The sequence below is a fragment of the Squalius cephalus genome (genome assembly GCF_949319135.1).
Source record: "Squalius cephalus genome assembly, chromosome: 4".
NCBI lineage: Eukaryota > Metazoa > Chordata > Actinopteri > Cypriniformes > Leuciscidae > Squalius > Squalius cephalus.
Window position 1 is genome coordinate 52,581,398 of NC_137125.1, and position 23,325 is coordinate 52,604,722.

At 39.0% G+C, this 23,325-nt stretch overlaps 1 protein-coding gene across 3 annotated transcripts in view; it reads right to left on the reverse strand.

Annotated features, from left to right (window-relative positions):
- Positions 1-1,477: 1,477 nt before the first annotated feature.
- pde3a (phosphodiesterase 3A, cGMP-inhibited) overlaps positions 1,478-23,325 on the reverse strand; it is an 89,770-nt gene continuing 67,922 nt past the window's right edge. The window contains exons 6-16 of one of the 3 annotated variants that reach the window (XM_079868629.1): positions 23,085-23,262; positions 20,504-20,574; positions 20,135-20,289; positions 19,159-19,296; positions 18,423-18,534; positions 18,112-18,213; positions 14,833-15,032; positions 13,474-13,677; positions 13,230-13,391; positions 9,815-10,079; positions 1,478-7,233 (exon numbers count right to left, since the gene is read on the reverse strand). In XM_079868629.1, coding sequence (XP_079724755.1) covers positions 6,857-7,233; positions 9,815-10,079; positions 13,230-13,391; positions 13,474-13,677; positions 14,833-15,032; positions 18,112-18,213; positions 18,423-18,534; positions 19,159-19,296; positions 20,135-20,289; positions 20,504-20,574; positions 23,085-23,262 — 1,964 coding nt within the window. In that variant the 3' untranslated portion in view covers positions 1,478-6,856. Of the gene's footprint in view, positions 7,234-9,814; positions 10,080-13,229; positions 13,392-13,473; positions 13,678-14,832; positions 15,033-18,111; positions 18,214-18,422; positions 18,535-19,158; positions 19,297-20,134; positions 20,290-20,503; positions 20,575-23,084; positions 23,317-23,325 lie in introns of all 3 variants that reach the window. The other 2 variants (XM_079868628.1, XM_079868630.1) reach the window with 2 other exon arrangements.

Sequence of the window (23,325 nt, forward strand, 5' to 3'; positions counted from 1 at the left end):
AATATACATGCTATCAGTTCATGCATCTCCTGGGAATCAAACCCATGACCTTGGTCTTGCAAGTGCCATGCTCCACATTTTGAGCTACAGTAAATTTTCGCTAGTGGTGAAAGGAACCACAATAATGACCCACATTACAGTAGCCTTTCTGTTGATCCCATTGCAAACTGTGTAAAGTGTACAGAGAATAAAGCAGTGATGATTTCTGAAGAGATCTTATGGGGTGAGCTTTCCTTCAGTGCAATGCAGCGAGATGTGCACATATGAATTACACACACCTCAAGCTTTAGGAAATGCACACGGATGCCAGGGACACGACTTATCTCATGGTACGTCTACAAAGCTGACGTTTAGAGGGCTGATTCAGAACATTGTGGCTGTCAGCATAAAAAAAAACTATGGTTTTAGACAAATCCGCAGCTAATGAGTTCAAAGCAACACGTCCCTCAAGCCCTGTTTATAATCCACTTATATAAGTGTCCTTTCACTATATTATTTGAGAACACAATCAAACAATGTGCCATAACACTTCATGCTGAACGCCAACTAATTTGTCAAACTCTGTTTTTCATAGAATTGCTTCAACATCAAATTGGCACACACCCTAAACATAGATCAACACTGAAGCCAATTACTAGACTTGAAGTGATTTAAATGAGCTTGGTAAAGTTGAGTGCATATTTTTACTTAATATAAGAGCAATTTGACCTGGCATAATTGGGTGTGGGATCTTACCTTGACTTTGATTGAGACGGGAGCCATTTTCAAGCCATAAAAACCCATAGACAATGTATTGATGTTTTACCCTTTGTCGTGAGCTTGTTTAGCTGAAAACCTTCAGACTGAAATAGGGGTGAAAATCAATGAAGCAATAAATAAATAATTAAAAACACAGAGACATTCGATACCACAGTATTTCACTCGTATTATTAAACTGTATTCACATTACAACATCCACAATGTTCAGCTTGTGACAGGTTCTAATAATCTCAATATATATTTTCTGTATGTTACATTATACCAAGAGGCACTTCCAGTAAGTCTGGCAATAGAGGAGCTACAGTATAGTGTCTAAATTACAAAACAGTAAAAATAAATAATGTTTATCTAAAAGACTTCTGTTGTCGTTTTCATCTTTTTCGTCCCTTTTTTTGGCTTTGTTTTTGTTTCGTTTCATTTTTAACCTGTACACAATATCGTTTTGTACAAAATGGAACAACAATCAGCGATAAAATGAATATTTCACTTTACGAATACTGGTGATTTACACAGTTCCCCTTTCTATAGGTATTGCTACATGTGTTAAGTGCAAGATACAAGTGAGAAGAAAAATAATTATTTTGTCAGTGAAGTGCCGACTATATATATATATATATATATATATATATATATATATATATATATATATATACATATATATATATACATATATATAAAAAAAGTACAAGTCTCATTTCTCTTTCTCAGAGAAGTGTAAAGCTTGTTTGGTTCTCAAGGTGAACGAAACGTGTGCCCGGTGGACACGGTTATCAGACGCGTACAGCTGAAGATGAAGGATTGAGTTATGAACAGGAAAAATATAAAAACGATAAGCTTTTCCAGTGAACCTGACATGCTGGTCAAGTTCAAAAAAATCTGGAGGGATGCAACCCAGTCATCGTGCATTTCTGCAATACCTGAACAGGTATTTGAGCTGAACTGTACAGACTGTCATTAATTTCACTCCTAAGGGCATCTGTTATCTGAGAAAAAAACATGAATTTAGTCACATGACATTATAATGATCCTGCCATTATGAACATGTCCACACTGGCTTCTCAAGACTTGTGCCGTTCATTTGGACACAAGAGTTTGCGTAACGTACAGGATCTGGAATCAGAGCCACCAAACGCAGATCAGAGCTGAAAACCGGTGTAGGACAGGGATGCATGCTTGCCATGCCAACACACACGGGCAATCCTGAAGCACACGCACAAGCACATCAAATGTGTAGGGTCGCTAATTCCACAGTTTTTGTTAAGTCTCTCTGAATACTGTCTGGGTGGAAGCAAATCTGAAATAATGGACCTGTCTTTGATGATTCTGGGTTTGAAACACTTTGAGACATCAATATCTATGACCTTTGATCGCCAAAGACTCGCAGCAAGGCAATTCCCAACATGTGCCCTCTGCTATTATGCTAATCACTTGGCAATGACATACATTTTTCAGACAGAGTAGGCCTCCCATCATCCAACAGTAAGATGAAGAGCGGAGCCATATTGCATACTAGATTCTTTCATAATGTCACATATTTCTTAGTTAACCTGGGAAATCATGTTTTTAGGGGGATTTTATTCATCTGGAATTGATTGTAGGTTATGATATTATCAGTTAAATTTATTTTGGGAAGTATCCCAGCTAACAGGAAACGTTCTCAGAACAATCTGGCTATACAGGTAGGTTCTCTCAAAGTTATGAACAAACGGCTCTTCCAGTAACGTTAAAGGGATATTTCACCACTGGAAAGATGAATGTGTATCTAAACTGGGTCATTTATGTAGTAGAAATGTGAAATTACTTTAGAAGTTGGTGCCTTCTAGACTGAGAAAAGCCAGAAAATGTATTTTTGGCTCATGTGGATGAAAGACAACAACTCCCAGAATGCACTTGCTTTGCTGCCCTACGAGGACACTCCCAAGCCACGCCTCCCGGTTACAGAGGGCAGTATCAGAAGAAATGATACAACTAGGCTACTAGTCGACTCGAAACTGAAAAGACGGCGTTTATGGTGAGATCCCCCTATGGGCGGGTTGAAGACATGCGGGACGAGCTCCTCCTACTGGCTGGAGTCTCTCGCCTCTGGACAACAAGAGCCTCTGATGAGCTAAATGATGATTTTTGTGTCATCTGAGGTTTATTTCCAGACACACAATACAGAAATCTCTCGTCTCAGGGGGACATGAGGGAGGGAAGCACGGTCACTCGAAAATACTACCGGGTTTCTACTGATACAAAGCTTAATGCTAATCGGTGAAGTATCCCTTTAATAGAGCGTTTGTTTTAAGTTATCTGGTGTATAATAATGCTCTCAAAACGTTAGCACAAAAACGATTATTTATACATTGTCCATGGAACGTTTTCCCTGAAATGTTTTTAAATGTTACTACTGGTTTCAGAATGTTCGGTGTCCCTTCAAAAGTAACGTTTGCAAAATGACCAAATGGAATGTTCGTCTAACCAAGAAAAAACATCTAATAAACTGGAAGTTTTGAACGATTAAAGAACATTCAGAAATAATGTTTTTATTACTTAATAAGAACGTAGCAAAATGTTCTTAGAACTTATTTTTGTTAGCTGGGAATGTAACACTTTGATGCATGACGTCCACAACAGTGCACAGATCTTTAAAAGCCATTTTTAAGGTGAAGACCTTTGACACTTACCCATAATTTATTGTGACAATCCTTTTTATAGTATATTCTGTTTTTATTATGATAAATTCAAAATGGCAAACAAAAGTGATGCAGCAAGTAACAACTAATATATTTTATTGCAGTGGACATTAACGCTCTCAAAATGCGTTATTTTTGAACAAAAAATAATTATTTTTTATATATATTTATTTAAAGGTAATAAAAACATTAAGACTACTATTTGTGATTTAATAGTTCATGCACCAAAGGGTTAATATCTCTGGCCTGAGGTTACAAATCTAGGGCCTAATGCAGAATTATAATACCCTCCACACACGTCCTCACAAGCACACATGACCTTCACATGCTCTTCCAGCCACTGAGAAGACCGGCTCCGGCAGGGGTGTCCAGTCCTGCTCCTGGAGGGCCACTGTCCTGCAGAGTTTAGTTCAACCCTATTAAACACACCTGAACCAGATAATCAAGGGCTGTGTTCAAAATCTCCCCCTTTACCCTAAAACAGGGCACTATTTCAGGGGACGGTTCATTTTAGTGGTGTCCGAAACCATGGTGGACGTTATCGAGTGCACTCATTCAATCCCATAATGCACCGCAACAACGAGTGTACAACTGCTATGCACTGTAAGATGTTGCCTGCAGCTGAATCATCCATTCATCCATTTTCCAAACCACTGGTCCAATGTAGCTACAGCGTCATATCATACAGGTATAAATTCCTTTTTAATTAATTATTAAATTGTTTAATTGTGACCCTGGATCACAAAACCAGTCATAAGTCGCACGGGTAAATTTGTGGCAATAGTCAACAATACATTGTATGGGTCAAAATTATAGATTTTTCTTTCATGCCAAAAATCATTAGAATATTAAGTAAAGATCATGATCCATGAAGATATTTTGTAAATTTTCTACCGTAAATATATAAAACATTTATTTTTGTGAGTGAATGCAGCACAATCGCCAACACAAATGAACAACTTTAAAGGAGATTTTCTCAATGTTTCGATTTTTTTGCACCCTCAGATTCCAGATATTCAAATAGTTGAATCTCGGCCAAATATTGTCATATCCTAACAGACCATACATCAATGGAAAGCTTATTTATTCAGTTTTCAGGTGATGTATAAATCTCAATTTAAAAAAATTGACCCATGTGACTGGTTTTGTGGTCCAGGGTCACAATTAAGGTTTAGACATCCTAGTTTCCATGACAGAGTTCAAGATAAATATTTTCATCACAACTAGAGCTGCGAGTTTGCTAACTTTCAAATAATTATTAAACAGCAAGCACAAACTATGCAAAAGCAGCAGCCCTTCCGACGCACCCGAATTCACTCCCTCCCTTTCATTCACTCCTTCAAGTGGACTATATTAGTGGACTAATGTAGGGAATAGTGAATGAGGGTGTAGGTGGCGATTTCGTACACAGCTAAGGTCTTACTAGGCAGGTGTGTTGAGGCGAGTTGGAGCTAAACTCTACAGGACAGTGGCCCTCCAAAGAGCAGCTTGGACACCCTTGAACAAAAATGGTGTTTCATACTTTGGGGAGAGTGAATTTGAAGTCATATTTGGCACACACACGGTTGGAGCTGTGTGATAGTCACACAGCAACAAAAAGAAAGTGCAATTGGAAACGCTACCAATCTACTATACACATAGGGTCGGTATTGCTTAAATAATTTGCTGAACTACATTGCACCACGTTGCCTGATAATATTAAGGCTTACTCTGCGTTTCGATCAAAGGGGACGTGTCAAAGATGAGTCTAAAGCACATGACCGTCGCCTCCTACCAGGTGTTTTTAATTGGCTCTCCTTCAAAGTGACTGAAGGCATCGGACTCAGCCTGATTAAACATCGGACTCGAGGTGATTAAGCCCGCAGAAGTGTTTCATCTCGCCGTCACGAGCAATCTGCCTCTTCCGGCACATCAAAGGCGAGCGCGGACAGCCGTGTCGACCGGTGCCCGTATCTCATGTGCCGCACATGTTCTCTGGGTCCGCTCATGTGAGAGGGACGGCGCTCGGCGTCTCATCCCTTGGGCTGAGGAGCTCGCAGTCGCTCACATGCCTGCCTGCATCTCCACGGCGGCTGCGTGACACGACTGTGAAGCATAACTACGGCCTTGTTTAGAGGGAGAACATGTGACTGCGGGGGAATGCGGGACCCCGAGGCTCTCTCGACGGGCCATGCGCTCCAGTCAGCGCCTTTGATCAGTGAAACTTGCCAGAGCAGTTTAGTCTGCTCTTAAAACTTGCTGGAGCAGTTTACTAAGAAGCTTAAATGCAGGAACAGAAGCTCCGCTTGACGGGGAGAGAAAAAACGGGGATGTCTGTAAAGTTTCGGATGGTACAAACATTTGTTAGGGTAAATGAAAACGAGAGGAATGACGTGATGTACTACTGCATGCCGTATGGATGAGGGCACTGTATGTGTGTGTGTGTGTGTATATATATATATATCAAATCACCTGGTAAAACAACAATTGGGCTATTGTTAAAAAGGCCATTGACGTTTTGAAGAAATTACACTTTAAAAAACAACTAAAGATTCCCTTTGTCCTCACAAATCAAGATTCAAAAGATTAAAAAGTTGCAAGAAAGTCCGTAAAAACCAATGACTCCTTGTACTGTTATCCAAAAACAGTCTGATCCTGAGAAATGCAAGATCTCAGTTCATGGACTAATGAAATGCCGAGGGAAAAAGGTGAGGGAAGAGAATGACGAGCATTCGGCATGACGCCTTCAGAAATGGGACAAGGACAATGGTGCAAGCATTTGCAATAGAAAGGACCTCTGGAAAGGAAAAAAAAAGAGCAATGGCAGGACAGACATATGGTGTTAACATGTGGAGTCTTTTGTAGCATTTTCACAAATGCATGCTGTTTCTGGGACAATTGCTTTCGTCCACTGCGGATGATGGGATTCGTGAGTGAGGCGCAATGCCTTTAAGGAGCTGGCGAGAGTCACGGTGGATTGATTTCTCTTTCCCGACTTTGACACTAAGCTCCTCAGAAATTCTTGTTGAGTAGCTGTGTGGGACGAGCCTGCAAAACTTGTGTCGCTGCAGGTCACTGGGACCCCTGTCGTAGATTGGGGGGGGGGTTAAGGTGCAGCTGGAGGAGTTTCGCCAGAAGGACTTGCAAAACTGACCAACATGACGTCTAGAAAATATAGGAAACCCCCCCTTCCCCCTATGTCCCGGTCAATTTTAGCATCAAACCTCACTTGAGTGTCTAGCACTCATAGTTCACCGCCCACTCATTGTTGATCAAACCCTTTGTCCCGAATCACCCCTTCCCACCCTGTTTCCTTTAGGCACATGTTCCCCAAGCATCTACAGTGTTGTGTCTAAGTGATGTGCTGGCAACCATTTCTTAGAAGTCTCGCTTGCCTATAAAAAGCTTTCAGACAATGTTCTCGTCTAAAACCGGCAAGTCATTCATTCTGGATCCTCGTCTTTCTCGTCTTCAGTTTCCTCTCGTTTTCCCATTAGCTCCGCATCGTCTTCTACAGTTGTTGTGTCTCGCTTTGCAGTCCCGTCTGCTTCCGCTACATCTGTTTCCTCTGTTTCATGTGTCTCTTCAGGTACAGGACTCTCCTCCTCTTCCTCTGCTGACTCCTCCTCCTGGTCGTCTGTTGGCTCCTCCTTGCTCCCAGGCTCCTCCTCCTCTTCATCAATGGCTAGGATTGACTCCTCCTCTTCTGTCTGGCTTTGGGACTCTTCTGCAATGACCTTCTTCCACATCTCATGGTTCTCCAGCAGGTGCTGGGTGATCTGGCAGAACACTTTCCGTCGTTTCTTGGGTGCGTCTTTCTCTAAAAAAAAGTAAATAAAGATAGTGTTAATAGGTTTTTCATGCAGCAGCTTTAAGTGATGATTTAGAAAAATGTTGCTTATACAAGTAAAAAATAAAAAATAATAAAAACAAATTGATTCAATAAAAAAATGCAAAAATATACTGTTTTGTTTTATAAAATAAATAAAATAAATAAATAAATATATATATATTTTTTTTTATATAGTGAGGAAAATAAGTATTTGAACACCCTGCTATTTTGCAAGTTCTCCCACTTGGAAATCATGGAGGGGTCTGAAATTGTCATCGTAGGTGCATGTCCACTGTGAGAGACATAATCTAAAAAAAAAAATCCAGAAATCACAATGTATGATTTTTTAACTATTTATTTGTATGATACAGCTGCAAATAAGTATTTGAACACCTGAGAAAATCAATGTTAATATTTGGTACAGTAGCCTTTGTTTGCAATTACAGAGGTCAAACGTTTCCTGTAGTTTTTCACCAGGTTTGCACACACTGCAGGAGGGATTTTGGCCCACTCCTCCACACAGATCTTCTCTAGATCAGTCAGGTTTCTGGGCTGTCGCTGAGAAACACGGAGTTTGAGCTCCCTCCAAAGATTCTCTATTGGGTTTAGGTCTGGAGACTGGCTAGGCCACGCCAGAACCTTGATATGCTTCTTACAGAGCCACTCCTTGGTTATCCTGGCTGTGTGCTTCGGGTCATTGTCATGTTGGAAGACCCAGCCTCGACCCATCTTCAATGCTCTAACTGAGGGAAGGAGGTTGTTCCCCAAAATCTCGCAATACATGGCCTCGGTCATCCTCTCCTTAATACAGTGCAGTCGCCCTGTCCCATGTGCAGAAAAACACCCCCAAAGCATGATGCTACCACCCCCATGCTTCACAGTAGGGATGGTGTTCTTGGGATGGTACTCATCATTCTTCTTCCTCCAAACACGTTTAGTGGAATTATGACCAAAAAGTTCTATTTTGGTCTCATCTGACCACATGACTTTCTCCCATGACTCCTCTGGATCATCCAAATGGTCATTGGCAAACTTAAGACGGGCCTTGACATGTGCTGGTTTAAGCAGGGGAACCTTCCGTGCCATGCATGATTTCAAACCATGACGTCTTAGTGTATTACCAACAGTAACCTTGGAAACGGTGGTCCCAGCTCTTTTCAGGTCATTGACCAGCTCCTCCCGTGTAGTTCTGGGCTGATTTCTCACCTTTCTTAGGATCATTGAGACCCCACGAGGTGAGATCTTGCATGGAGCCCCAGTCCGAGGGAGATTGACAGTCATGTTTAGCTTCTTCCATTTTCTAATGATTGCTCCAACAGTGGACCTTTTTTCACCAGGCTGCTTGGCAATTTCCCCGTAGCCTTTTCCAGCCTTGTGGAGGTGTACAATTTTGTCTCTAGTGTCTTTGGACAGCTCTTTGGTCTTGGCCATGTTAGTAGTTGGATTCTTACTGATTGTATGGGGTGGACAGGTGTCTTTATGCAGCTAACGACCTCAAACATGTGCATCTAATTTAGGATAATAAATGGAGTGGAGGTGGACATTTTAAAGGCAGACTAACAGGTCTTTGAGGGTCAGAATTCTAGCTGATAGACAGGTGTTCAAATACTTATTTGCAGCTGTATCATACAAATAAATAGTTAAAAAATCATATATTGTGATTTCTGGATTTTTTTTTTTAGATTATGTCTCTCACAGTGGACATGCACCTACGATGACAATTTCAGACCCCTCCATGATTTCCAAGTGGGAGAACTTGCAAAATAGCAGGGTGTTCAAATACTTATTTTCCTCACTGTATATATATATATATATATATATATATATTAGTATTGCAAATTTATCTTTTTTGACTAGCAGCTTTGTTATGACCTATATTTTTGTATTTTTGTAGAGAAATGTTGCATGTGTAAAGTAAACAACTAAATAGTAGACATGCAATGTGTCTGCTTACATACACATAGTTCCACATAAATCATATTTAATATTTATAAAAGAAATAAAATAATAAATACAAATACATATTTGATCTCATATTAATAAATATATATATATATAATTTTTTTCTGAAACATTTTTAAATCCAGTTTCAGTTTAGTTACACTGTTACATCATGTCTATGTGAAATGGTTCTACTGATGGGGCAATCAGATTTTATTTGGCGATAAAGACCGTGATCATAATTTTCATTAAATATGGGTATTAGCTAGGCCATGTTCACACAGAAGCAGAATACGGTTGTCAGTCCTGTATTTGAGTCCTTAAAACGGTTACGTTCACACACAGTTCAGTTATTTACGGGAGTGATGACCACATTCTATAACCAAACTCACACCTGTAAATTTTAAGGACTCACTACCATATTCTCGGAAAACCTGAGCTGTGTGAATGGAAAACATCATGTCATAGAGTGGGAAAAGCTACAGTAGGTTGCTGTTTGAGTTGACTCACAACTGTAAGTAAATGCGGTTGTTAATCCCAATAACTGACAGTGTGAATGTAGCCTTATTTCGATCTGATATTGTACTTGATCTGCAAATTATAAAAAAAAAAAAAAAAGTGAACTCACGGGAAAGTTCTGAGCTGGAGGAGGCGTCTTCCTCCGGTGTGTCTTCCTCATCCTCTTCATCTGTCTCTGTCTCTTCCTCAGCATCCTCGCCCTCTTTGGGCTGAGGGTTGACCCAGTGCCCAGGCATGAGGGCAGCAGAGTCATAAGAGTTGCAGAGAGGCCCGACGATGTGTGTGATGAAGGACTCCTGTAGTTTGGCCAACTGGGGTGCTGAGCGGTCCATGAAGGGGCTAATGGGAAGGCCCAAGCTGGACTCTTCATCACCCTGAAACACCAGAATGAAGAGAAAACACATTTTACTAATGCTGTCAAAATGAACGCGTTAACACATGCAATTCATTTTTTCAGTTTAACACGTTAAAAATAGTTCACGCAATTAACGCAGCATCTGTTCTTTCACGTCATCCTTTGGCTAGAATTACATTATATGATCACGCTCTTAGAAATGTCTGTCATTAAGGATAGATAATCAAAGAACAAAAGAAAAAGAAAATCACTCACACTCTTGACTGAATAACTTTTGTAGCTTTAATAAGGAATAATCTATATTTAATCAATAATTTATGCAGTGAAGACTGTGAACTTTATTCAATTTCTGTATATATCCTACCTGTAACTCTTAAAGCACTGTTTACAAGGTTACATGTGTCAAAAACAATGGAAACAATAAGTTTTTGTGCATTTTGACAGGGCAAGTAAAAATTTGAACTCGTCTGACTGGACCAATAGAAAAAAATTAAGCACTGATGTATTGCTGTGCAGGTGAATGTGACATTTATTATAATGTATTTATGTGAAAACTTAACTTAAAAGTTGTTATATTTCTTTAAAGCCTAATAAATGTTAAAATTGATAGCTTTCAATTACACTGTATTGCTGAATGGATATAATAAATGTCTAAAATTGAGGGGAAAAAATCAGTAGCAGTATTGTTATCTGTGATGCCTTCTTTCTTAAAAAGATGCCATTAAACAAATATTTCAAAAATAGGCTACTTTCTTTATGTTGTTTCTACGTTAATTTGGAGATTAAATGTGAAATTATTACAATATCAAAATATATGAAAAACTTTAAAGTTCGGTGCAATTAATCGTGATTAATTACAGAAAAATGTGTGTTTAATTAGTTAATTTTTTTATCGATTGACAGCACTAATATATATATATATATATATATATATATATATATATATATATATATATATACAGAGTATATAGATATATATATGTTATGCTGCAAACTCTGTAATGGAACACCCATTTTTATCAATTGCCAAAAAATCATTTCTAATAAAAACAACAAAAAAATCTGGTTCTGTCTACATTAGAGAAATATGGGTTGCAAATGATGTTTCAAGTTATTTTAACATTTTTTTAAAATCCTTCTTGGTTGTTATAATTGAAAAATCTTCTGAAATAATATTGTTGTTCATCTGCACCTCCTATGGTGGATGAAAAGCATCATGGGAACTGATGTCACCAGAAAGCATTACGACGAGCATATGAAAGCTGCATCACGTCAGTGCTAACAAATCTAAAATCCAGCCTGAAAAAGAAATGCATTCAGTGATGTGCAAATACAGTATACATTTCATTTCGATTCAGAAATTCTCCACATAGTGCAGATTAATCATATCTGATTGATGGCTAATTTGCATTTTTGTTCAAATTATGCAGCACTGCTGAGCATCTATTTTATACTCATCCCAACCATCTATTGCATTAAACAAGTAACGATATTACCAACAGTATATGCTCAGTATATTCAAGCACAGCCGAGGCGTCACACACTTGATTGGATTTTTCCAGTTCAGGAAAGAAACATACTTCACAGACCTTCTACCGCTATAAAACTAGGTCAACCTTCCCATGGACGGGGGAAACACACCCAGGCATGAGAGGTCTGGGCTTTTTTTATTATTTATTTCAGATTGCAGTGCTGAAATAAGTAGGTAATCAGCGATTCGAGGAGCATCATATAGTCCGCGTGAGAACATATGCTTCGCAGAACCTGGAGATAAACAATGAGAGCGGAACAACAACAGGCAAGGTCTCGCGTTGCCATGGCAACCGTGCCGTCGATGACATCACAGGGCAGTGATGTATGTGCGCTGTGTTCTGTCAGGTGCTACTCAGAAGTGCTGGAGAAATGAATCATTCAAGAAACGAAACAGGGGGGAGGGGGGATGGGGGGACGGGGGGGGGGGGGGGGGGGTACAGGCTCCTTTGAAGCAAATCATTTCTGGTCCCTTTTGAAATGCTCTGAATATGGCCAAGGGTGGTCATATGACGCTTTGTAGCTCTGTGACGGGGTCTCGACACAACTGGGTCATCCTCACTCTGTGTTCCTCACAATAATAGACACTCATCGCTGGCATCCAAACAAGCCCTTAATTCTCTGAGAGCATGATCAGAAGACGTATATACAGACAGACTGAACAAGCACACATGATGTACCGTAATGGTCAACCAATGTGAAGCGCAACAGTCGGTTCCGGAAGTAAAAACTCCATTCATTTTCTCCATAGGGAAACTGATTTTGAACGATAAGTTATAAACCTTTTAAGAAAGCCCTACTGTGAGCTACGAGGTTGTTAATCGATAATATTTGCTTCTGTTTTAGCCATCCCGCATTATTTCAGCTTATTTAAAAAAAAAAAAAATCGGAATCGGAATTCCTGGTGAAAAACTACATTACCCATGATGCTGTGCAGAAAATTCCACCAATCAGAGAGTCGAAACAAGCAGCACCGCCAAAAGATCTTGCTAGCTCCTCCCATTCCCATGAAGCACTGTGAATGACGTAATCGAGTCGATTCTCTCTACGCTCTCAAAATATTTAAATGTATGTATCTGCATAATTTGCAATATATATGTTATATATTATATGTTATATATGTTAGTTCATGGCTTTTTAACAAAGACTTTTTTAAAGTCCCTATGGGATAAAATTAATGAAAAAACAAAAAAACAAAGAGCTTCTCTTTGGCTCTCAACGAAGGCTAGCAACATGCTAATTGCAATGCTAATCTGACATTAAGGTTGACTTTGGTCAGATTTAGTCTGGCTGATTTATATCAGTCTATCATCAACGCATGGTGTGTTTTACCAGAAAATGTCCTCAGCACATTCCCAGCAGATCAGCCTGATGTACAAGTTTGCTTACTTTCTGCCCTACATTCTCATTACAGCTGTGAACGTGTTGCCTTCAGCACTGCTTGGGGAGGATGTAGATGGTTGCCAGGCAACCGCATATCCTTGCCATCCTCTCCAGCCGCTCGATGTGAATGATACTGAGACGCCAAGTCCTTACACATGCGCATTATCAGAGCCTCTTACTATGCTTACTACTTAATGCTGTGACTGAATAGCTAAAAAAATGACATGCATACATCAAAAATAAAGCAGACACTGACCTGTTCGTAGAACTCGTTGACGATGCCTTCTGTCCACTGCAAATGAAGCTCCTTGCATTTCAACGGACCGTTTATATCCGCTAACTTAATACACATTTGACACACCAGCAGACGATCATTCTCGTTAGACCATTCAATCCCCGAGCAACCGTCATCCCCCACCTGAGCAAACATAAATCAATCAATAAAATGCACAGCAATAGTTGGTCTATACATGCATATCTAATGCACAGTAAGTGCTCACCTTGGCGTTGAATTCAGCCAGAAAGTCAAAGTGTTTCTTAAGGTCTGTGGCCAGTATGGCCTCGATGACCAGGAAGCGAAAGCGTTTGAAATCCATGTGGTCCAGACTGGCCAGAAAGTTGTACTCGGGCCTCGACATGAAGAGATTCCAGGCAGAAGCTGCGTGATGGTTCTCCAGCACAGAGCGGTCATTGTAAAGCACGGCCTTGAAACACACACGAGACATTTATGGCACAACTATTTTAAGAACATTGTGACCAATACCTGAACTTGCAGGCTACAATTCAAAACAACAACTTATTAATATTCATAAATATCATAATGCTTCTACAGCATAACATGGAATATTCCATCTTAATACAAAGTACTGAAACAGTCAAATGGTTGCAGCCTTTTTGACCTTTTTCATCAGACATAAAATTATTAACCTTGAATATGAGCAATAGTAACAGAAAGCAGCATGCAAAATTAGCAGACTACATGGTAAACACACACACACACACTCTCGCGCATGGCGCTCTCGTGAACAGAGGAACACACAAAAGAAAATCAATAGTTGAATGAAGTTGTTATTTTTGGTAGTTTTAGCGCACAAAAAGTATTCTTGCCGCTTGATAAACTTAAGGTTTTTTATTTTTTATTAGTTTATTTAAATAGGGACCATGCATATGCATAAGGCTGAGCCACTGTAGTCACAGAAAATGTGAGTGATTCCTTCAGAGTGAACACGAGTGAGTCTGACTGCAGTAGATGTGAAAGATATGTATAAAAATTATGTTATTTAAGCCAGCGCAAATACCTGTGATTACATCCTGTTTTCGGTTGAAGTCCGAAAGTAGTCGATTGACGAGTTCACGCGCATAGGTTTAGTTACCTATGATCACGCACGTGAACTCGACAATCGACTACTTTGGACTTCAACCGAAAACAGGATGTAAACACAGGTATTTGCGCTGGCTTAAATAACATCATTTTTATACATATCTTTCACATCTACTGCAGTCAGACTCACTCGTGTTCACTCAGAAGGAATCACTCACATGACCTGTGCACTTGTAATGACACATCAAGGATGTTAAGAGGCTAAAAGCAGGTTTAAAACTTGCCCCATTGAAGTCAACAGGGTGCAAATTTTAAAAAGAGGATAACACGGTGTAGGCAACACCGATTTTTGTCGTTGTTCTCTGTATTGACAGCACTCCAAATGTACAAAAAAATGAGCTCAATGTTAAAATTGACCGGAGTTCTCCTTTAAGAAAGCACATATTTACAATACAAGGAAATTACTTCTCCATTGCAACTCTTCAAGGAAATAGGGGGTAAACTGATTTTGGGGTTGTGTGGTGATGGTGTGTGTTACCTGTGGAGCGCTGGTGGCCACCAGGAACGCATTGGTTCTGCCAGGATGGTCGTAATCATGCATGGCAGCCGCGACGTAGAGCGCCATCAGCTCGAGCGCGGGGATGAGGCAGGACAGACACCCGTAACCCTCCTCCTCTACGGGATATGTCCTGGACATCAGGTGCTTTGAGCGGCCGTGAGCGAGTCCACTGTCAGAGTCTGAGCACATAGAGAGTCGGAAAGATGTCTGCAGATTAGTTCACACTGTACACAGGTATTCATGGTAAATATGTATATGCAAATGAGGGCGAGACATTTCTGAGAGTATGTGTAAATAATACATCAACCTTTTTGTAATTTTTAAAAAGCCCAAGAAAAATCATGTTTGTTCCTACAGTACAGCTCAAACAGTAGAGCATGGTGTTTGATTCACAGGGAATGCATGAACTGATTAAAATGTATACCTGATAAAATGTATACATGAATTGAGAAAAAAAAAAAAAAAAAAAAAATATATATATATATATATATATATATATATATATATATATATAAATATATTTTCTCAGTTCATGTATACATTTATATATACATATATACATATATAGTGCGGGTAGAAAATGCTCTCAGCCAATCAGATTCGAGAAACTGTTGTATAAATAAATAAATAAATAAATATATATATATATATATATATATAACTATATATATCTATAGTTAATTAATGGCACCACTGGTAAATATGCTCAAAAATGGCCGTAAAAAATTATTCTACATAGTTAATTCTTTTGATCTTTCATAAAAAAAAACAAAAAAAAAACCTTTCATATAAGTAAATGAATTGAAAGTGGGGGGTAAATCACATTATGAAATAAATGCTTTTCTCCAAAACACGCTGGCCACCCTGTTATTAAATACTTTTTGCAACCTCTTTTTGCCAAGATAACATCTCTGAGTTTTCTCCTATAATGCCTGATGAGTTTGGAGAATAACTGACAAGAGATCAGAGACCATTCCTCCATACAGGATCTCTCCAGATCCTTCAGATTCCCAGATCCATGTTGGGGCTTCTCCTCTTCAGTTCACCCCACTCATTTTCTACAGGGTTCAGTTTAGGGGACTGGGACGGTCATGGCAGAAGCTTCATTTTGTGCTCAGTTACCCATTTTTGTGTTGAGTTTGTTTTGGACCGTTGCCCTGATGGAAGATCCAACCACGGCCCATTATAAGATTTCTAGCAGAGGCCGTCAGGTTTTGATTTTTTATCTGTTGGTATTTGCTAGAATCCATAATACCATGTATCTGAACAAGATGTCCAGGACCTCCAGCAGCAGCTGAAAATAGTCGACCCTATAGTCTACCGAGCTGGGGACTATTTTCAGGCGCTGCGTCATATCATTATGCCTGCTGCACTCATGGTACGGCAGCAAAGTTTCTTGATTATTACGCAGGAATGAGAGTATAGTTCCTAGTAGTGGTCGACCGATATTGGTTTTTTGATGGCCGATGCCGATGCCGATATCTTGGAGAGCAGGGTGGCCGATGGCCGATATAAAGCCGATATTTTTATATATATTTATTTTAATCAATATTTAATAAATTATAAAACAAATTTTTAAAATAAACATGCTTTTATACTTTAGATTGCAACTTCTTAAATTTGCAATCCTATTACAGTATTTTTCACAAAGTAATTGTTTAGAAATATATGAATATGTTAATAAAAAGAATGTAAACACTGTAACAGGGCTCTCAGTAATCTGGTAATTTCGTGCTGGTAATCATATTTTTTCAAATAAAGACAAGGTAACGCTAATTTTACATACAGTACAGTGAAAACGATATGAATATGACACAGTGGGCAACTGGTTATATATCAGCATATTTAAAAATGAAAGATTTCAAGTTTTTCGATCGCGTCTCCTGAAGCTGATCTTTTGTTCGCATTCACTCACTTTGCACGGACCGACCGTCACTCGCAGACAGTAATGCACACTTCACAAGATATCACAGCTGGATACGATTAAATCTGCAAGGTTTGTGAAATTAAATGTTTATTAGATATTCAGAGATTTGTTTAAATGACGTAGATGCGCATTTGCTGAATTTTGACGGCAAATGAGAAAGTATTTTAGCCTGATTGTTTGCCTTTTCTGTTACAAATAATATAAAAGCAAACGCTTTACTTACTTCGCATAAGTTACCATTAACTTTGTTTACCAGTTCTGTCTAACAAAGTATTAGATATGACTGACAGAGATCGTAAATTAATGAAGACGGAGAATGTGAGTGAGCGCTGTTTGATCTGAGGAGCAGCCGTTGCCGTTCTCTTCTGGCGCTGGTGTTCTCAGCGCTGCCCGTCAAAATAAAAGTCCGGAGCGCCGTCAAAATAAAAGTCCCGCTTTCAACACATCGGCCAATCAGAAAAACTTATCGGCCGATGCCGATATTTCAAAAATGCCAAATATCGGCCGACATATCGGCCTTGGCGATATATCGGTCGACCACTAGTTCCTAGCCATATCAGCCTAGAAAATCACAACTTTTCATTTTCCGTCAGTCTTAGTACACGATGTAACTACAGTAGAGTCAAGTTTTAAATAGGAAAAATATCGAAACTCTGTGGTCATCTTTTTGAGAGAGATGCTAATGGTCCTGTCCGATTCAATGATCTATGCTAAGCTATGCTAAAAGTGGTACCGCCAGACCCGGAGTTCGGCTGAATGGATTCGAAAACGGTAAAACTGTTTAACTCTGGGGGAGTTGTAAAATGAGCCTATTTCCAAAAAAAGTGGAGTATCCCTTTAAGTCAACTCAAGTGAGCTTTATTCTCATTCCACTGTATGCAGAGACATGCCGTTCTTCACAGGACCACACTGTTACACATGGGAGACTGGTTATGCAAGTCAAATAATTGTATCTACAGGACAATGATTGCTAGGCAAAAAATGATCTTGATAAAAAAATTACTTTCTTTACTGAAAGTCATAAAATCTACAATGTTGCTCACAGTCACATGCCACTTCTCCTGCGAGCTCAAAAAGGTTTTTTTTGCCTTCTTTTTTTTTGTGAGCTCAAAAAGGTGATGGGAGTGTATGAAACCACTGCTCTTTTGTGAATTGTCAAACTGACAGTGTTACAACTGACAGCACTCTCCAGTCTCCCCTAAACATATAAAACATAAGCATATCAAAATACGCAGGTCTAGCCTGCATAATATTAAGTATACACATATACTTTTCAATTACAAGCATGAAATTATTTCCATTGTAACTTTTCCAAACTGTAATGAACTTACCCGAGTCACTAAGTGATCCCAGTGTAGGTAAACCAGGCACAGGCTGAGTAGTGAGGTACCACACTGCATGGAGGACGTCTGTTGCATGGATCCGGTTGTGATCTGGGGAGGAAGACGAGGCTTAATACTGTAAACCACCACTAGGGGGAGATACAACACACACAAAAGTACAGTGTGCCACAACTGATGATTCAGGGCAGTGTATTCCTCTGGAGGTGAAGCTGACTCTGCACAACATCTGTAGTACATCATAACTTATCTCATTGTTAACATATTTCTGTACACATGTCTCTTGCAGCACAAGGACTCACATGGGATGTCCCTGTATCCGTTCTCCAGAGCGTGGAAATAGTTCATGAACTCCCTCACCGGAATCTTGAATGTCTCAAAGAGTCCCGTATCGACAAACAACCGGTAGGACACCTAAACCACAGAGAACAATGGCAAAATCTCTCAACCTTAGTCTTAAATTAAACAAAACAATCAAAACAATAAAACTAGAATTCCGCAGAAGGAAATATGTGCAAATACTTTTAAATATTCATATATATATATGCATACACACGCAAACATGAACAAATACAATGTACATAAAGTTACTACATTTAAATGAACACTTATTTTACACTTGTTTATTACAAATGAACTAAAAGTCTAATCTATGGAAGCTTGTTTCCACCATGGAATAAAACAAATAAAAAAGGTAATTGTGACTTATTTTCTCACAATTCATTTCTGAGGGAAAAAAATGTGTGTAAAAATGTGTGTAAAATGTGTTATTGAAAAAAAAAAGCCCAAATATCAGCCAATTGTTATCCAATAATCCTGGCCCAGGTGTTGCTGAGTTGCTTTCACATTCACGCGACTCAAGGCGAAGTTCCAGCGCCACCTGAACTCAGACGACCTCCTACAAGTGATCTCCAGTTCGATCCGCATGACAGCTTTCACATTACCAATTCTTCCTGTGAACCGTGCCCTGTTTTAAACTAAACTGCTAGTGTGAAACTAAAGCGCCTTGTGGCCCTCCACTAGATGTCAGTGTCTCACCTGGCTGAGAATGCAGCCACATCTGCCGTGGGTTTTCTCCACCAGACTGAAGATGGGGAAGTTCCAGTTGTTGATCTGACTCATGAGTGGCTCCAGTCCCTCCATTACCAGGGGCTCCGGGGCCAAGATGGGCTTATCCTGCAGAGGAAATGATTTCAGATCACAAACGGTGCCATCTTGTTAAAAAAAAACACTGAATATGTCTGCAATTGCTTCCTAAAGAAGTGGCACATATGAAACTACTAAAAAGAGTAGTTAAAATGGCATAACAGAAAGAGAGTCTGTCATCAAACCACAGCAAAAACAAATCACTAACACATCAAACGCTCGCTGATTAGATTGGATGACAATTTGATGGCAGGTTTAGTTTCACTGGATCAAACAAACCGCCCAGAGCATTGCACATAACACTCATTTATTTATGCCATTGCCGGATTTTTTATGTGCTTTATACATTTTCTGCACACTGCAAAGAAATGATTTTCTTCCTCAGTATTTTTGTCTTGTTTTCCATTACAAATATCTAAAAAAATCAAGATACATTTAAGATATTAAGTCTCGTTTTCTTATAAAATAATAAAATATATTAAATAATGTGTTATTTTAAAAGCATTAAAATTAAGTGAGCTTATGCTTAAAATAAGAAAAAATATCTGCTAGTGGACTCAGAAAATTGTATAAACTCAGTTTTTTTTTTTATATACAAGACTTGTGCCATTTTGCTTCTCATGTGAATCTCTTTATGTAATGATGTTTAAGATATTTGTACTGAAAACAATACAAAAATACTGAGTAAGAAAATCATTTCTTGCAGAACATATTATATGTACACTGCATATTTTATGCATGCTGCTGATGCAACACTTTACTCTGTGTATTTTCCTGCTTTAACTAACACTGAACAGCATCTACTGTACCTGCCCGAACTAAACTGCAGTGCTAAAAAATCAATTTGTCCCGCAGAAGGTCTGTTTACCTCTGGGGGTATAAGAGCGAGTGCCTGAGGCGGGAACGTCCCGCAGGGCTTCCGGTGACCCTCTCCGTCTTCCTCATTCTGTGCAAAGTCACTGATGTCACTGTGGTTGGTCTCATAGGTGCTGTCATAGTCGGATGACATTATCACCGGCTCGTCTGAAAGGTTATTAGAAAAGCGTGATTACGCCTCTCGTAATATTTCACGTTTGAGCAGACTGACAGCTTAGAAAGACACCAATTACATATCAACTCAGAGATTCAATCCAGGATCGAGCTGTAATATCGCAGATCACATCTGCAAAATGGATAATAAGTGAAATGCATCTAAATGCTAATTCAGAGAGAGGGTCCGACATGACGGTGGCGTCACCTGACTGCTGGCTTCTGTCTCCTGCATCTGTGGATCCATCCCCGTGCCTCTTACTGTACGGTCTTCCACAGCTACAACACACACAACACAACCTTCACATCACTGTCAGGACTCGTTCTTTCACATTAAAAAAAGAGAGCATATATATATATATATATATATATAGAGAGAGAGAGAGAGAGAGAGAGAGAGAGAAGTAGTAGTGAGGCGATTCAAATATAGAATCATCATGGGATCATTTTATGGATTTAGTTAATAGTTAATTCATTTAATTTGAATTTATTTGTAATTTTAATTAAATTTTATGAATTAAAAAGCTAGTAAACATCCTGTATCACTAGAGAAAATTTAGAATAACCCGTTAAACATTAAAATAGTTTGCAATTATTTATTATCCTATATATATTTTATACATTTATTATATATTTATACATATATATATTATACATATATTTTCATTTTTTGCCTTTATTTGCTTTTGTATTGCATATTAACAACAACAACGATAATAATAAATAACAATAATAACAAATAAAGTAATAAACCAACAATTTACTTCCTCACTACACGCTCCTGGTTTTAATGTGGATTATATGTCTGTTCCAAAATAAATAAATAAATAAAAATCCCCAAATCTTTCATCCAATTTCATCATTTTCACAATTGAATCAATTCTCAGAGAATAAAATCAAATCACATTCTACTCTTTTACTCTCTCACACAGAATATCCTGCTTTACTCATAGTTGAAATAAGTCAGATTACGATAAAAAAAAAAATGCCATTTCATGTTGACTTCAGGAACATTCCCTAAGAACAACAAAAAGACACTATCTATCATTGTAGGCACTGGAATCTGTTCGTTACGCTTTATGTATTTTATGCTTTATGATTTGGGAGAGCTAGGAAACGGCTGATTTGAATATTTTGCAGTGAAATTGAGAGGCGTCCTGATTGTGTGTCAGCCGTTGTCAGTGTTGTTTAGTTTAGCTCTTTAAATGAACGTGCCAGACAGAAGCTAATCAAGCTGTTCTTTTGTGACCGGCATTCATTACAGGCCAAGGGGACGCTGACCTTGTCTCAGCGATCGCTGTGAGTAAAACAGCAGATCTGACCATGTATGTCCATCTGTTAATATTTAGACACAGCGTTGGTTATTCTTCACAGTTAATGATCAGTGGTTGTTCAGTAACCACGTCATGGGTTAAAGCTGCGGTCTTGTAGAACATCCTGGGCCACAGGATACGCTCAGATCTTTGGAAACAGCAAGTGTGTGCTTTTTAGTGATGAATTGTGCTCAAAATGAATAATTACTTGATATCTGCTCTTAAAATTACTCATTAGTCGCTCTGCATGGCATATGCGTAAGCAAAATTCCTCTTCCTTCCAGAGAATTTGAATGCACATCATTCACAAAAAGCAACAACATTGTTTTGGTAACTTTTTAACAAGAGGCTCAGTTTTTACAACTCATGTGGTGTTGTTCTTCCAGGAATATCACTGAACTACTCAAACAACATGACATGGGCGTTTCGCATACTCCCGTTTCGTTCCCGTTTCGCATAGTTCAGCCAAAAATGAAAATTCTGTCATCATGTGCTCAACCTCAAGCTGTTCAAAACATGTATGTGTTTCTTTCTTCGGCTGAACACAAAAGAAGATACTTTGAAGAATGTCGGTAACCAGATATTTGATGGACGCCACTATGAAAAAAAAAAAAATAAATCTTTTGTGTTCAGAGGAAAGAAACTCTTACAGGTTTGTAACAACTTGAGGGTGAGTAAATGATGACAGAATTTCCATTTTTTGGCATTTTCAGCGCTTCAAAAACATGTCGTAAATATACATCAATGACGCTCTTCACTGAGCGCTTAGACAGATACAGACGGGAGCGTTTGAAAGCAGGACCGGTCCGCTGATAGACGATGTGCTTTTCAAATCATGACAGAAAACTGCATTTTTCAGGCTAGACCAGCCAATGCACAGACTGTTCCTATAGCAAGTAGTACGTGTTAGTAAGTAGTAAGCAAGAGAAGCCAGGTTATCCCAGTGTATTTTTTCTATTGATATGAAAAATCGGGTAGATTTAGCAATATAGCAGGTGTATGATGTTTATTACGATGTTATGAACTATATGCCTTTCTCCACTGACGGTCTAAGTTGTTCAGAGTGTTTCTGATGATTGTTCGAACGCAGCTGCCTGACTCTGAAATGGCGAACGGGAACATGGTTTGTGTAACATTAGCAACACATTATTATTGGCTGTTTGATAACATAGTCAAGCTAAAGGCTAATCATATTAATAACCGTTATGTGTTATGTGAATATATCATTGTGCAGCGTTTACCTCAGCAAGTTGGCAGAGTGGATCTCTGAGCTGGTGTGACTAATTAGCATATTCATGGTTCCGCGTATATTAAATGAAGCATGGGTGTAGAGTTACATTCAAACTATTTTAAGGCATGAAGAATTTTTTTCACAGGAAAAAAAAAAACCTTTAAATATGTCATTTTGGTGATCAAAGATGAGTTTTAAGGGATACAATTATGGACAACAGGGGGACTTCAAGTGTTTAGTTTTACCTGCTACAAAGTGGAGGAGGCACCCAGTGTGTGGTACTGGGGCTCGGGGCGCTCTGACTGTGGGTTAAGGCTTTGTGAGGGCTGTGTGACGGTGGGCCGTCGCCCTGTGGAAGATCTGTGTCAGGCAGCTCCACTGAAGGGCTTTTGTTGGTGGGACTGTTGAGCGGAGTGCCCTGGACTGGAGGAGAGTGGCAGGGTGAAGCCAGAGGTGAGATGTTGGAAGAAGGGTAACCTGTCAGAG